At 39.1% G+C, this 16,805-nt stretch overlaps 1 protein-coding gene across 6 annotated transcripts in view; it reads left to right on the top strand.

Moving 5' to 3' along the window:
• Nucleotides 1–16,805, top strand: part of LOC108250139 (endophilin-B2-like) — a 52,586-nt gene that overhangs the window by 2,349 nt on the left and 33,432 nt on the right. For 3 of the 6 annotated variants that reach the window (XM_017439878.3, XM_017439874.3, XM_017439875.3), the window contains exons 2-4: nucleotides 3,120–3,261; nucleotides 4,836–4,847; nucleotides 14,907–15,035. In XM_017439878.3, coding sequence (XP_017295367.1) covers nucleotides 3,120–3,261; nucleotides 4,836–4,847; nucleotides 14,907–15,035 — 283 coding nt within the window. The remainder of the gene's footprint in view (nucleotides 1–3,119; nucleotides 3,262–4,835; nucleotides 4,848–14,906; nucleotides 15,036–16,805) is intronic. The other 3 variants (XM_017439876.3, XM_037976726.1, XM_017439877.3) reach the window with 1 other exon arrangement.

Here is a 16,805-nt window from a genome sequence, read left to right as displayed (position 1 = left end):
CAAAAAAATAAAGGGAACACTCAAATAACACATCCTAGATCTGAATGAACGAAATATTCTCATTGAATACTTTGTTCTGTACAAAGCTGAATGTGCTGACAACAAAATCATACAAAAACCATCAATGGAAATTAAATTTATTAACCAATGGAGGCCTGGATTTGGAGTCACACACAAAATTAAAGTGGAAAAACACACTACAGGCTGATCCAACTTTTATGTAATGTCCTTCAAACACGTCAAAATGAGGCTCAGTATTGTGTGTGGCCTCCACGTGCCTGTATGACCTCCCTACAACACCTGAGCATGCTCCTGAAGAGGTGGCAGATGGTCTCCTGAGGGATCTCCTCCCAGACCTGGACTAAAGCATCTGTCAACTCCTGGACAGTCCGTGGTGCAACGTGACGTTGGTGGATGGAGCGAGACATGATGTCCCAGATGTGCTCAATCGGATTCAGGTCTGGGGAACGAGTGGGCCAGTTCATAGCTTCAATGCCTTCATCTTCCAGGAACTGCTGACACACTCCAGCCACATGAGGTCTAGCACTGTCTTGCATGAGGAGGAACCCAGGGCCACTGCACCAGCATATGGTCTCACAAGGGGTCTGAGGATCTCATCTCAGTACCTAATGGCAGTCATGCTACCTCTGGTGAGCACATGGAGGGCTGTGCGGCCCTCCAAAGAAGTGCCACCCCACACCATTACTGACCCACTGCCAAACCGGTCATGCTAAAGGGTGTTGCAGGCAGCAGATCGCTCTCCATGGCATCTCCAGACTCTGTTACGTCTGTCACATGTGCTCAGTGTGAACCTGCTTTCATCTGTGAAGAGCACAGGGCGCCAGTGGCGGATTTGCCAATCCTGGTGTTCTCTGGCAAATGCCAAGCATCTCGCACGGTGTAGGGCTGCGAGCACAACCCCCCATCTGTGGACATCGGGCCCTCTACGGCCTCCTCCACGTCTCCTGGTGTACTGGCCTGTCTCCTGGTAGCGCCTCCAGCCTCTGGACACTACGCTGACAGACACAGCAAACCTTCTTGCCACAGCTCGCATTGATGTGCCATCCTGGATGAGCTGCACTACCAGAGCCACTTGTGTGGGTTGTAGAGTCCGTCTCATACTACCACGAGTGTGAAAGCACCACCAACATTCAAAAGTGACCAAAACATTAGCCAGAAAGCATAGGTACTGAGAACCACTCCTTTATTGAGTGTGTTTTGCTAATTACCAACAATTTTCACCTGTTGTCTATTCAATTTGCACAACAGCATGTGAAAGTGATTGCCAATCAGTGTTGCTTCCTAAGTGGACAGTTTGCTTCACAGAAGTTTGATTTACTTGGAGTTATATTGTGTTGTTTAAGTGTTCCCCTTATTTTTTTTTTTTTTGGAGCAGTGTATGCCATCAGGTCCAACTGCTTTCCCCTTCTTCATCCTCACTAACCTTTTCCACTTCCTGACCCACAGTTTCTATGGTCTCTACTCTTCTTTCCCTCTCATACTTTTCATATGTCAGTATTTCTCCTATCTTCCCATCACTCTTCCTTGCTTCTTAGAACATTACCATTTCTATCTTTAACAACCATTACCTGCTGCACATCCTTTCCAGCCTGGTCCTTCTGTCTTGCCAGTCGATACAAGTCCTTCTCTCCCTCCTTAGTGTCCAGCCTCTTGTACAACTCATCATACACCACCTGTTTTGCCTTTGCTACCTCCCTCTTTGTCATACCTTGCATCTTCTTATATTCCTGTCTACTCTCTTCAGTCCTCTCACTGTCCCATTTCTTTCTGGCTAACTTCTTCCTCTGGATAACTTCCTGCACTTCACTATTCCACCACCAGGTTTCCTTATCATCTTTTCTCTGTCCAGATGACACACCAAGTCCCTACCTGTCTCTCTAATCACTGTGGCTGTAGTAGCCCAGTCATCTGGAAGCTTTTTCTTACCAGCCAGAGCCTTTAACAGCTCCTTTCTGAACTGCTCATGGCATTCTTCCTTCCTCAACTTCCACTATTTGGTCCTCTTCTCTACCTTTTACTCTTTTCCTCTTCTTCACCACAACAGTCATCCTACACACCACCATCTTATGCTGTCTGGCCACGCTCTCCCTGCCACAACCTTACAGTCCACAATCTTCCTCAGGTTACCTCTTCTACACAGAATGTAGCCTACCTGTGTACTCCTTTCCACTCTTATAGGTCACCCTGTGTTCCTCCCTCTTTTGGAAATAGGTGTTGACTACAGCCACTTCAATCCTCTTGTCACCTCGACTTGCTAACTCCTTCTTCAGGACAACCTCTACTCCATTTCTCTTCCTATTCACACCATGGTAAAAGAGCTTAAACCCTGCCCCAATGCTGCCCTTCCACTTGGTCTCTTGCACACATAACACATCTGCCGTCCTTCTCTGCATCATGTCCGCCAGCTCTCTACCTTTGCCTTTCATTGTCCCTACTTTAAGTGTTGCTACCCTCAGTCCTACACTCCTGACTTTCCTCTTCTCCCTCTGTCTCCTGGCACATTTCACTCCTTGTGGGAACTTGACTAACAGTAGCATAATTTCCGCCGTCATCCTGTTTGTCAACAGCACCAGTGGTAGCTGTTGTTAAACTGGGCCATGACTGATCCTGTATGGTGTTGCTTGGATGGACTCATATGGTAGTTTTGGCAAAAGTGTTTTATGCCCGTCTTCCGCTTCTTGTCCTGTGTCTAGTAATATATAGTTTTATGTAGTTTATTTTCCACTTTTTAGATCTGCCAAGTCCTGAATAACTTAGAATCTACACCAAAATGATACTGACATTGGTGTCAGATCATATCAATACTAGCATGATGGGATCAATACTTGAGCTTGTTCGTACTTTCACCATGTTGCTCTCGGTCAAGAAGTGCAGTCTGCACTGAAGTAGGTGGGAAGTTGCAAGATGTAAATATTGGAAACAAAACAAGCATGGCAGATAATACTTTTGTCAGCTCCGACTTCAGAACAACTTCAGAATTGACACACATGCACACATGCTGCTGGTCCTGATGGCTTTTTAATACTCTGTTTGATTAAAGCTGTAAGCTGTCCGGAGCATATGTGTTAACGGTGTGATGTCTGTGTCCCCCACCTCAGTACACCGGGGAAAAGTTGGGCCAAGCTGAGAAGACGGAGCTGGATGCTCACTTTGAGAATCTAATGAGCCGTGCAGACTGCACCAAAAACTGGACGGAAAAAATCTACAGGCAGACTGAAATCCTGCTGCAGCCCAACCCAAGTATGACATCAGTATAACAACCCCATGATTAAATATGAAAACAGTGTTTCTGTGTTCATCATATCATCAAGCAGAATTACTGCAAAGCCAGAGGTGAAGGCAGAATATGGTGGTGACCAGACTGACACTTTTACTCTCACTGGGGTGGCACATAAACCAAGGTTTCATTATTGATTTTTCAGTGTGACACATAGCTAGAGAGTATATAGTTACTTTTTCGGTCGCTCAAATGCATTTATTTTCATTTACATAAATAGGCATAACTGCTGCTTAGAATTACACCAAATGTATACAATCCTCAATTGAACAAATTAATTCAGGAGTTTCATTTAATACTAAGCTTTCTGAATTATTGATAAAGGTATGACAATCCCATTATTATCATTTATTAATATTTAAACTTCACTTGTTCTCCCTAATGTGAAATAAGACAATAAATATATTGTAAAAATAAGTAAATGTACAGTAATTGTAGTAGTTGTTTACGTCTCCTAAACAAAAACAAAATAAATGGAATCAGAGAATAAAGATTTTTTTAAATAAAAAAACTAGAACTAGAAAAATTGTTTCCAATAAAAACACAATGTGAATGCTGTGAGCTGCTGAAATTTACGGAAGAAGCTGAAACTGAACTGTTGAAGCTAAAAGAAGCAGAATACTAGCTAAAAGCTAAAAGGATAAAAAGTCTAGCTAAAAGCAGCAAAGGTTAGGTAAAATTAGTAAAAGCTTGATTAAAAGCTAAAGTAACAAAAGGCTAGCTAAAAGATGAAAGAAATAAAAGGTCAGTTAATGGATAAAAGGAGCACAAGATTAGCCAAAAAGAACCCAGGGGTAGCTGAAATTAGCAAAATGCTAACTACAACTATCAAAAGGCTAGCAAAAATTAGCAACAAGTTCGCTAGAAGCTAAAAGGAGCAAAAGGCTGTCTAAAAGCTGAAAGCAGAAAAGGGCTCGCTAAAAGCCACAAGTAGCAGAACAATAGCTAAAAGTTTCATAATATAACAAAAATAGAGCAGGTTATATTGAAGCAGATGTCAAAAAGATCAGTGTTTTACGAGTTGAGATGAGGACTTGTTTTTAATACAGTTAAAAACTCAGAAAATATTAAAAGTTACAAAAACCAAAGTCATAGCACCCATCTCCTGAACAATGTGAACATTATTATATGTTTTTGTTTGTATAAAATAGCAAATATAAAATATTTTTGTACAGGCAAAAATAGCACAAAGTATGCAGAAGTGGTTAGATTGCAAAAAAAAAGTACAGTAAAAAACAAATAAACAGGAAAACGACCTTGTGAGTGTTGAATGAATCAGCGTTCACACAATAAAAGATGTGAGTTAAACAATATATTTGATGTATTGCAAAATATTCCAGTTGGTATTAAATGAAAGTGTGACTATAAAAGGCTAATACACATGTGGGTTACTGTGATAACAAATGATTCATACTTTTCTCTGTAAAATAACATCAATAATATCCTTACATCAGTTAAAGGTAAATTTATATCAATGACTTATTGAACCATAAGAAGCTCTAACTTGTGATTTTTGTTTTGACTCTTCATGCCACAGTTGATCATACAGGTGAGTATCCTTCCTCCACACTTTCCTGTAGTTCTGCACTGTAGAAACCTGCCATGAAACAAAGCAATCTTTGATTACCAAGACTTAAAGTGCACAGATTTCTTTGGTTTTTGGTGATTAAAATCAGCATTAAAATCTTAATTTAAACAGCAAGTGAGAGAATTGGTGAGATTGGAGGATTTGAGGATGAAGATTGTTGTGTCACACACCTAATCAGCCAAATGTATGACTTTGTGTTTGGACCAAACTCCTGTCCTTTTTGAGTTTAACCTCTGTTTGCTATGTTGGCTATGATCAGACAGGGAATGATTTCAATATTTGAGATCATTTTTCCTTGTTTTCACCTTGTTACTGAACCAAAGCTTGATGTTTGGGCTTTTCTGTAATAGCAGAAAAATAATTTGAACTTTGTTGATGATGGTTTGGTAGGCTTTAGAGCTTATGTATATTTATTGAAATATAATGAAAATCTAGTCACAATTTACTTACTCAGTGTGACCCCTGGGCATGTTCAGTTGAACACAAAGCTGATATTCTTGCAGGAATTGAAGAAAAAGAAAAAATCTTCCTCAACAGCTCTGAATCTCTTTTTTTCCATCTTTATAGCCATTTCCTCACACAGTGATGCACACATGCAACTTTTTACAGGTCTCATCTTCAGAGTTTATCATGTGCACAACATCTTTCAGTACAGCAGCTAGATTTGCCAGCAATGTCTTGACAATGAGTTCTTTCCGGTGCAGCAAACAATGCATCACAATAACATCTAGATGATACTCTTTCATGCTGTTTACAAATTCTTTGGTGTGCCTGAGCGTGGCAGACCACCGCCTCACATGAAGTCAGTAATTTTTCCCATGTGTAGCCGGAAATGGCTTTAACTGATTTAAGCAAATGTTTCAGCGGGTGTGGTGTAACTGAATATGTAAGCGTGCGGCAACTAAACTATTCCCAATATGGCAAGGGCTTGATACAGTATATAAAGGCGGTTGAGCAACTAGTTTTACTCTTTCTCTTTAGTCCTTACCTTTACTTTTGGACATATCTAACAGCGCACATTTGCCATAAGTTGTGCACGCCCACTGATATCTGTAGATTCATCGATTTGTAATATAACTTTTCCAAAACTCTTTTCAGTGTCAGCAGACATGTCTTCAATACGTCTGGAAATTGTATTATTTGAAAGAGGGACTTGAGCTATTTCTTTAATAGCGCCATGATCGATCATCTCCTTGAAGATAGTTTTGCAGGCAGACAGTATTAATGTCTCAGTGTTTGGCTGTTTTGATTTAGCGATAAGTTCAGCAACTGAGTAGCTAGCTTTAAGTGCTTTCTCACTCTTCTTGGTGGTTTTTCTCATTAAAGCTGCCTGTTTCTCAGTCTGTTCACGCAGTTGAACAGAATAATCTGTGTTCTTGTTTTGAATTGATGGGTGTTTTGTCTGAAGATGACGTTTAAGTTTACTTGGAACCATGGCACTGTTTGAGTATTTTCCCCACACACCAGTCATCGCGAAATCGGCTAGGTTGGTTCCCCAGTATAAGTGAATCCAAAGACAAGATAACTTTCATTGTATTGTCTTGAGCTCATCTTTTTTGCTTTCTTCTGACCACTACTCATGCTAGGGCCGTCATCTGGGTTGGAATTTTCTTTAGGACCCAGGTCAGATTGAATACTTTTTCTTTTAAAATATTTATCCATCGCTATTACCTGCGGCATTGTCTCACTCGCAGCGACAATGTACTTTTGTATTTCTATTTCCTCTTCTTATGTTTTACTGGCAGTCAGCAACCCATTTAATTGGATCAAGAAGTTGGACTGCCTTCTATTGGAAGAGAATATACAGTACTTGTTCTGCCTGCCACTTCATGCCGCTCACTTAGAGTACTAATCAGGTGAAATTGGATGAACTTCCATGACACACAATGTCAAACAGAACACTTATGTTACGCAGCACAGTGGTAAGTAAACACTGCTTTAGAGTTTGCTGGATTTTGTCAATATCTACATCAAGAGGAGTCTGAATATTGTATGGAAATAATTTTCTTCTTTTAGCTGAGCAATTAGGGTCAAACCTGTTTTTTTGTTTTGTTTTGTTTTATTTTTTTTTTCCAAATGCTGGTAGTAATGGGAAAACTCTTTTTACATTCTTCACATAATCATAGGAGGAAATAAAGGTAAATAAAATTACCAAAGAACTCAAAATAAAAAAAAAGTTTCCTTGGACAGTTCAAGCATGCATTGCGAATAAGAAAGACATTTTAAATGACTTAAAATTGAATAATTACAGTATCACTGCACCATTTGTCCATATTTTTACAGTTCTATTCATAGCAGCCAGTTTTAGTAAGTGGAGTAAGCTGTTGAATTTCTGTACTTGAGCTATCATGCAAAGAAAAATAAAAAAAAGACACAAATACACTAAAAAACCCTTCATATTTTATAACAGAGAGAGTTTACAGTACATGGACTGAGAGTTTCTGTAAACACACCAAAGGGATAGGAAAATACACTCACTGACAAAACTTGATCACCCAGAAGGAATGGGTGCCATATTGTGAGTATATATAAGGCTCAGTGGTTGGACATATGGGGAGAACAGATGTCACAGTGGCCTGATGTTAAAACCAATGGCTACGTTAGTGCATCCACAGAGGTCCTGAAGGTTCTGGTCATTCAACACATACCACACAAAGGAAGGATTGCCATATTGTGTGTCAAACATTACAGAAACTTGTGACAAGTGAAGGTCACCACACATTACCAGATAAAGGCATTGGACTCTTTACAACACCCTGTGCCATCCTTTACTGTGTCTTAAAGACTGACATCAGCCAGACTATAGGTTCACTGTCAAATATGAAGACTGTCATTAACAGCAGAGAAGAGACAACTGGGTTTTGAGTAGTGCTTTACCAAGAATCCTGGACTGATAATAATTGGAATTCTGTCATGTTCAGCAATGAATCTTTGTTCTGTAATACAATGGATGACCATCATGTGAGCTTATAGCAGGGCCAAGGTGAGAGGACCAATCCTGTCAGTGTTGTGGAAAGACGGTTTTTTCTTGTATCATGGTGTGAGAAGGGTTTAACTTCAGGTCACCTCTGCTATGTGATACAGAGACCCTGATGGCACAACACCATGTCAGTGACAGCATCTGCATGTCTTACCATACTGAGACAACTCTAGTACAGTTTTTAAAAAATACATTTGACTACACAATACATCTGTGTCTGTGGATTTCCTGTTTTAGCCAGGTCCCCTGATCTGTCCTCAATCAAACATGTGAGATAAGCTCGTATTTCAACTCTTTGACCTAGTGCCACTTAGCCTAAAAGTGCAACTGTCTGTCTGTAGTTGTTGTTGTTTTTTTTGTTTTGTTTTTTAAGTGGGGGTCCGGGCAAGCTGTTTTCTCATGTTGATAATTGACATGCGGTTGACTTCTAAATTGATGCCCTGATTGACACAGCATATGATATTTTTAAAAGCTGGAACCTGCAGGAAAAATGTTTTTAACAACTTTTTTTCCCGGTGAGCCACATTGTGCTTTGGGATGAGACGGCATGGAGAAGGTGGAGAGGAGTGAAAAAGTCACCACAGACAGTTATAAACAGTTAAGTTGGGAAACTTAACCAGCCATAGCTTCATTGTTTTGGAAAAAACAACTGCTCAATGCACTGTCAGGTATCAGACTGCGGGCTGGACCAAGCGCCAACAGAAAGTTAGAGAGCGTTGTTTGCTGGAAATAAATTAGGTGTACTGCACACAATAAGGGTGTTCTACAGCACTCCAGGGTTGGATTTAAATTGAACAGTTATTTATAGGTTAAAACTCTTCAAAGGGGAAATTAAACAAGCTAAAGTGAAGCAAAAAATATTGTTCTTAAAAAATTCGACCCTATGATGGACTCTAATCACCAATGGTCAATATATATGTCCAATAACCCAATCCTTGAGCTAGTCTGGATCTTAAGGGTCACGTATATCAGCTTGCCACAGACGAGAAAATAAAGGTTGTATGACTGTTTTGCACAGAATCACAGCTTGTATCAAGACCCAAGGGGGGACCCCACCATACTGACATTGAACCATGTGAGTCCATAATGCCAACTCTGTTATATTTGATCTGATTTTTCTAGTTGTAGCATGACACTCCTGTGAGCTTTCAACACGTGAAGTTTCATTTAATTTCCACCACTCTTTCTAGGTGCTTAACAATTTATGTGTTTGTGGCCTTGTTGAAGTTAGGTTTATGAATAGGTTATGAATAATTAATATTTTACCTGTTGTAGATAACTTTTTGATTGACCTCAGTTTAGCAAAATAAAGTTTTAAGTATAAAAAGACTGAGCTAACTGCTAGTCTGAGTGAGCCTTAAACAAAAATGGATTGTGCCAAATAAAAACAGTTCTAATCTTTAAAATTTCATACTAGTCCACACAAATGTTTTTTTTTTAACATTTACATCACCATTTACTTGAATTATTCAGTTATTCTACTGGAGTTGACCCAAGGCTCGAATTCATGCAGTAAGTTTAATTAACCCTGAGGATCACCTTCTGCACTTTACTCTGTGTTTTGAGAGATCAAGGCTTCCAATTATTGTTGCTTATATTGGCATTATTTGTTAGTGTTTACAAACTTATTATTTTAAACTTTTATGACTATTGATGATACATTTCAACTCTGGAATTTCAATGTTCACCTTGGACAAAACAAAGAAAATGCTAGAAATGGTCCGATTTTTTTGTCAGAGGTTTTGAGTAAAAATTCTCAGTTTGCTGCAATTTGTCACCAGCACTTTCAGCCCAGTGTCATGCTGCCTTTAGCAAATAAACATACGGTTTTTATTCCTGGTCTAATAAAGATTAGACAAACTCATGGTACAGCATTAGTTCATATTGAACAAATTAATCTTTAAAAAGCCTGAGAATTTCAGGTTGTAAATTTTACAATGGAAAGAAAAATTATCAAAACATATTAAAAAAACAATACAGTATATCAGGGAAAAAATGTTTCATTGACAGATACAGTTTCACAAACCTGTTTCTGACAGAATTTTTTCTTAATTCAGATGTTATAGCAGAACAAATCTGTTAGTGTTTTTAATAAATATGCTCAGCTAAATCAAAGCTCTAAATACAATGTGCTCCTATGTTTTCTCATACAGTGCCTTAAAAACATATTGGCAAGTGAACACACTTGCATGTAATTTGACACAGTTACTTATTACTTAAGTCCCATCCTTCCATTCACGGAGGCAACAGGTCCAGGAGGGAAGCTAAGATATCCCTTTCCCCAGCCAAACTCTCCAGCTCCTCCTGGAAGTTCCCAAGGCATTTCCAGCCTGGAAAGGATACAAAATCCCTCCAGCAAGTTTTGGGTCTGCCCTGGGGTCTCCTCCCAGTGGGATGTGCCCAGAAAATCTCTAAATGGAGGTGCTCAGAAGGCATCCTAATCAGATACCCGAACTACCTCAACTGACATACGGCGAAGCAGCAGATCTACTCTGAGCTCTTTAAGGCTTGTTCTGTCTCTCTCGGCCACTCATAGGAGGATGCTCATTTCAGCTGCTTGTATTTGGGGTATTCTATTTTTGGCCATGATCCATACCTTATGACCGTAGGTGAGGGTTGGAACATAGACTAGTAAATCGAGGATATTGCCTTTCAGTTCAGCTCCTCCTTCAACATGACAGACCAAAGCATCACCCTCATTACTGCAGACAGAGTCCTAATCTGTTGATCCATTTCCCACTCCATCCTATCATCACTCATAAACAAGACCCCCAGATACTTGAAATACTTGCTTGGGGCAGAAACTCATCCACCACCCAGAGAGAGCTTTCAACCTTTTTCTGGTTGGGACTGAGAGGAGAGGCGGTGACTCTCATCCCAGCCACTTCACACTCGACTGCAAACTGCTCCAGTGCATGCTAAAGGTCATAGTTTGAAGTCGCCAACAGTGCCACATCATCTGCAAAAAGCAGAGATTGGACCCTGAAGTTCCGAAACGGACACCTTTTTCTCCCCAAATGTACTTTGAGATCCAATCCATGAACTCCACAAATGGGTAAACGGGTTTAGCAAGAACAGACAGTCCTGTTAGAGTCCAACTTGCACTTGGAACAAGCTCGACTTTGTGTTGAGGATGTGGACACAGCTTTTTCTTTGGTTATACAGGGACTGGATAAGCTTTGAAACCTAGCCCCCACAGAATGCCTTGGGGAATATAACTACAAGCCTTCTCCAAATACATAAAACACATTTCACTGTCAAATCTCTGGAGGACTCGGACAAGTTCCTCTGAAAAATGTTTCCATAATTTGCTCCATCTGTTAACATTAACCAGTTCAGTCATGATGCTGCCACCACCAAGCTTCACTGTAGGGATAGTGTTCTCAGTATGATGGGAGGTGGTGAATCTGTCTCAGATGTCCTTGATCCTCATAAAGTTTGAGTTGTTCTCATCTGACCACAGCAACATTTTGACATGTTTGGGAAAGAAAATTTAAAAAAAATCTTTTTTTTTTTTTTTTTTTTTTTTTTTTTGAGCTTTGGAGGACAACCCTTATGTGGTATCTTATTGTGCTGTAATGAGTCGATGAATGGCAATCATGAGGGAGTTTCCAAGATTTTGACCCATCTTCTTTCCAATGTTGCTTTAGTTCATTGAAGTTTGTAGACATTGATTTCTGCACAGCTCTTTAAGGTCCCACCACAGCATTTCAGTCAGGTTAAGGTTCTGGGCTAACTGGATCATTGCAACACCTTGATTTTTTTTTTTTCAGCCATTCTGATGTAGAGTTACTTCTGTGTTTAGGATCATTGTTCTGTTGCATCATGACCCACTTTGGTCCAAACTTCAGCTGTCAGACAGATGGCCTCACATTGGACTCTAGAATCCTTTGGAAGAGTTCATTGTTGATTCAATGACTGCAAGATGCCCAGGTCCTGTGGCTGCAGAACAAAACCACATCATCAGCCCTCCACCACTGTGCTTACATTGTTTGTGTTGATATGCTGTATTTGGTTTTCTCTGAAGAAGGAGCTGTGCATTATGCGTAGTCTTTTCACATTTCTACTTTGGTCTCATCTGTCTAAAAACTTGTTCCAGAAATCTTGGGGTTCATTGAGACTGCAGGTGCTAAACTCCATTCCTTGGGGGCCACACTCCTGCATGCTTTATAAGTGATCTTGCTGTAAAACACCTGATTTAAATGGATGACTTATGGACTTGCTTTTACAGAATTGGTTGATTTGGTGAGGAGGTAATTATACTGTTTGAATCAGGTGTGTTGGAGGAAACCAACTAAAACTTCCAGGACAGTGGAGGCCTGGAGTTTGATACTTTTTGATTCACACGGGATTAGTTTTACCTAGGGACCACATGCTATTTGTAATAATTACAGAGATTGTCTGTGTTGTTAATCCCATGCGAATCAGCTAAGTTAGCAATTTGTAAAGTAAAAATTACCTCCTATATTTTGCTGAACTCTAAGGCCCTGTGATAATATTAATCCAATGTGAATAGGCATCTCTGTGATTTGGACTGAAATGGGTGGGATCCAAATAGGTAATTAGGCGGTTTCTGTTTCGCATTTTTATTTGCTTTTGACGATGGAGGCTGCATTGGAGTGCGTAGATAACCTTTTGTGTCCCGGGCCAGCAAAACCCTATCCAACTGTAATGGTCGCCATAAAAAAATAAAAGGCTGAAGAGAACGAGCAAAATCACATGCAAATAGTGGCTCACATCATGCATTGCTCTGTGCAGTAAGAATAATTTTCTTCTGTTTGTAGCCTACGATATAGCTGACTAGTGCTGGCATTAACACAGCACCGAGCTCTGGCCGTAGCCTGAACAGTAGTTTTAACATCAATTCAAGTAAGCGGATGCTATGCAATACGCAGCGCGCTCACATCATATCCGGAAGGTGTCCGTAAAATTCAGCAAAATCTCAGGCTACAAGGGGTCCCTAGGTAAAACTAATCCTGTGCAAATAGGACTTAAGACATGATGCCATGTTTTGTTTAGAGATAGGAGATTTTTTCCTGCAACCCTTCCAAACTATACTTCTTCAGTCTTTTTCTGTTTGTCCTGTCATGGCCTTTAACCTTTAACCTGCTAACTGAGGTCTGTAGAGTCTGAGATGTAGATAATTACATTGCAAGGTAAGGTTGGGCGATTGGATGAATTTATCGACCATCGATGATAGGCTGAGCCATTGGACGGTTGTTTTTTGAAGAGCGATTTTTTTTTTTTTTTTTGACCTAAGCATTAAGTTTCTTAATTAATTAAAATGCTTGGTTGAAGCCAAAAGACACAGCCCATGAAAAACCTTAACCAGGGTTTCCCCCAGTGTATTATAAGCCTGACGGGCCACCAGGCTTTACTGCTCCCGCCGCCAGGCTAAGCTCTGCTTGTTTATTGTAAAATACATAATTTTTATACGTTTTTTTCCACCCGCACCCCAGAAACCGCTACCTTTCTCTGCCTCTTTACACGGTAACACTTACTACAACATACAACATGTCACGGAGAAAGGGTCAAAAGTTGTTGGACTTCGTTTTTTTTGTTTTTTTTCCCAAAGTCAGAGGAGTATGATGCGCCAAAGCAGACAAAAGCAAAAACCCTGTGTACAAACTCGCGCGTGTCACTAATGACTGGTGCGTGATAGCGAATCACCCTCATGCGCGAGACCCAATGATTGGCGCGTGCAAACGTACGACCTGCGCGCGAGCCTGATTTACCTGTACAAGCCGGTAAAAGACATGTTTTAAAAAAAAATAAATAAATAAATCAAAAATCTATTTCAATGTAATGCATGTGAAAATGTTTTTAAGGATCCCCTCTTTTCTTTGTTTATTCTGTTTAAGTCAGTAAAGACAGGACTGTTTCTTCTTGGTTTGATTATACGAAAAGCAGCAATCCTTGAAATTCTCTCAACACCTATGTGTACCAATTTTTTAGTCTTCATTGAAGCTCCTTGTACGACATATAGGCAATATGTGCGGAACGTGCTCGCTCCATCATCAAACATGCACAAATGGCAGCACAAAAAAGCAAAAGTCAACAGTAAGTAATATAAATACATTTCACTGACTAAAATGAATTAACCAACCAATAAATAAAAAAGTATTGCAAAAGTGCCTTTTTCATAAAACTGTAATTGTGTAAAAATTGGACACAAATATCTTACAATATCACATAATAAATGGCCATATTTTCAACTTTCCTGTCAACTTTAATCATTTTTTCTTCACTAAATCATGGTCAGCTGGCGATTGGCTAGCGCCACCTACCACCAGGCTTAGCCTGGGGAAACCCTGTTAACACATAATGCTGTTTTTAATGGTACCCCCTAGGGGGCGCGCCACAGTTTGGGAACCACTGGTGTAGCGTATGACCTTTGACCCTTCCCAGATTGATAGGCAGCAACAGTTGCTTCTTTAAGGTCGATGCTGATGTCTTCATTAATTGATAATGACATGGTGTTCTTGTGCAACTAAGGTTAGATTTAAAAAATTTTAGAACCCATTTTATATATATATATATATATATATATATGTGTGTGTGTGTGTGTGTTTTTATGTCTGGGTGTGTACTTTTAATTGTTATTTATTTTGTATCTGGAATTCCCCAGAAATATGTACTTTCTTTTTCCAATGACTGTATTACTGGTTGACCCAAAAAAGTCTTAAGGATAACTTTTTTGGGGTTTGTATGAAAGAGATTTTATTTTGTCACCATATTGTGGTCACATTTGGACTTCGGTGTGTCAAATTGCACATCCATCAATATTTACATGTAATATTTAAGTCCAAATCTTGCTAAATTGCTACAGAATATTATAAAAGACTTGTTGTAAAATACATTAGTTAGTCTTGCTAAAGTATCACTATTCATTCTTTAATTCTGACTTCCTGCCCATTTGTTTGAGTTTATGTTCACTTTATAGAACTTTTAGTTCATCTTTAATCAGTAGGAGCTGTTAATTAGAACTAAACTGTCATTGTTTTTCAGCTATCAGAATTAATTGTCAACCTTTCCTGCAGGCGCCAGAATTGAGGAGTTTCTCTATGAAAAGTTTGACATGAAGGCCCCATCCAGGGATACGAATTCAGAACTGCTGGGTCAGTATATGGAAGGTGCAGCACAGGAATTTGGTCCTGGGACTCCATATGGTGAGTACACACATCCATTCAAATCCAGTTCCTAAGGGTCAAAGAGTTAAAAGTACAACTTGTTTTAGATCTTGGGCTGACATCAATAAAACCACATTTCATCAGAATCACTGACACAAAAAGTTAAGCATTTAGAAGAAATGGCCCATTTTGATCATTATTTGGTCCATAATTTGGTAGCACCCAACCACAATTCACTGAAGGCTGGGGAATGTTGGGGGGAAAAAGAACAATGAAACTTAACCATCATATTTAGGAATTTTCTATTGTCTATTTCTTACTTTAAAACAACCCTAAAACATCAGGGATAATAAAAAAAATTTAATCAGTTTCGTAATGTTTTAATTTAAATTAAGATGAAATGTTTTTCTGCTTTTTGTTAATATATAGCTGCTTGTGGTGTTTTGAATATGTGGATTAATAATAACTATCACAACTCTCTCTCACAAAGCTGTTTGAATTTGTTTCCAATATTCTAATTTCACATTTGTAATAGTTTGTAAAAATGAAAAATAGTTTAGTTGGCATAACAATTAAAGAACATAGCAAATGTTGTGTGAGAGAACAAAAAAATAAATAGAAATAAATATAATTCACTGAACTTAAAGTGAAAAGAAATGTAACCAGGTCTATAAAAAAACACTGCTTCTCAGCTTCTGAACATCAAAGGCCTCACTGGGAGTCACATGAGACTGCTAAGTAAGATGGCAGTACACCAGGCAAACTGTGAAATAATTTATTTAGCTACATACGCTCCATGTTTATAGTGAACTTGGATGATTATATCATTGTGAGGAAATATAAACCAGCAAGAGAGGCAGAAAATTTGAAAAAAATCACTTCCAATTTATTTGCAAAAAATACCTTTCTAATGTGGGCCCATAAAATAGGTCAACAAAGCAAAATATTTAACTCAGGTACCAACATAGGTCAGTTGGTGCTTTAGTTTCCTAATGACTGAGACAAGAAAGAAACTTACCTAGTGGCTGGTCAGGCCATTTTGAGTCAAGATTTCTGTTTAACAAGCTAAATTACAAAGTTATCAACAAAACGGATCAAAGTAGTGCTGAATAGCTTTGATCTGTGAAAGATTATTTACAATATCAAAAGTACCTGGTCAAAAAGCAGAAGAAATCAAAACAAACTACAACATTTTAACTTCTCCCTCTACTGACAAGCATGGTACAACACAGTTAATCTGATCTCAAAGCAGATCTGATGCATTTGGTACTCCAATAATTGGCAGAGCAACTCTAACAGCATTTCCAAAGGAACTGATAACTCAAAATAAAGTAAAAGTTAAATCATTGCTAAAAAAAACTGCAGCAAAATATATTAAAGAAAGCTAGCTAATTGTGTTCCCTCCACAGAATCAAAGTTGCTGAAAATGTGAATATTTGCGACATAAATATGAAAAATGCCCAGTTATTTCATATATATATATATATATATATATATATATATTAGCTGTCTGGATAGCTCAATGGGTAAGTCACCAGACTTTCACCCAGGAGACCCGGGTTCAAGACCCAGGGCAAAGATACAACAGATACAACAGTGAAATTGAGCTATCCAGTCTGGGTCCCTAGGCAAGACCCTTTGAGTTATTGCCTACCTCATACCATGAGAGAGATAAATATGAATCACACGCCGGCTCAGACGTCGCCCGGCCAAACAAGGTCTGCGTCAGGTGCTGGGGAACCAGAGCACCCTGATGAAAAATGGACTACTGGAACAAGACGGAGGAAATGGATGAGAGGTGAAAACATG

The sequence above is a fragment of the Kryptolebias marmoratus genome, linkage group LG1 (genome assembly GCF_001649575.2).
Source record: "Kryptolebias marmoratus isolate JLee-2015 linkage group LG1, ASM164957v2, whole genome shotgun sequence".
Classification (NCBI taxonomy): Eukaryota; Metazoa; Chordata; class Actinopteri; order Cyprinodontiformes; family Rivulidae; genus Kryptolebias; species Kryptolebias marmoratus.
The sequence above is the reverse complement of the archived record's forward strand: the minus strand, read 5'-3'. Positions and strand labels throughout refer to the sequence as shown.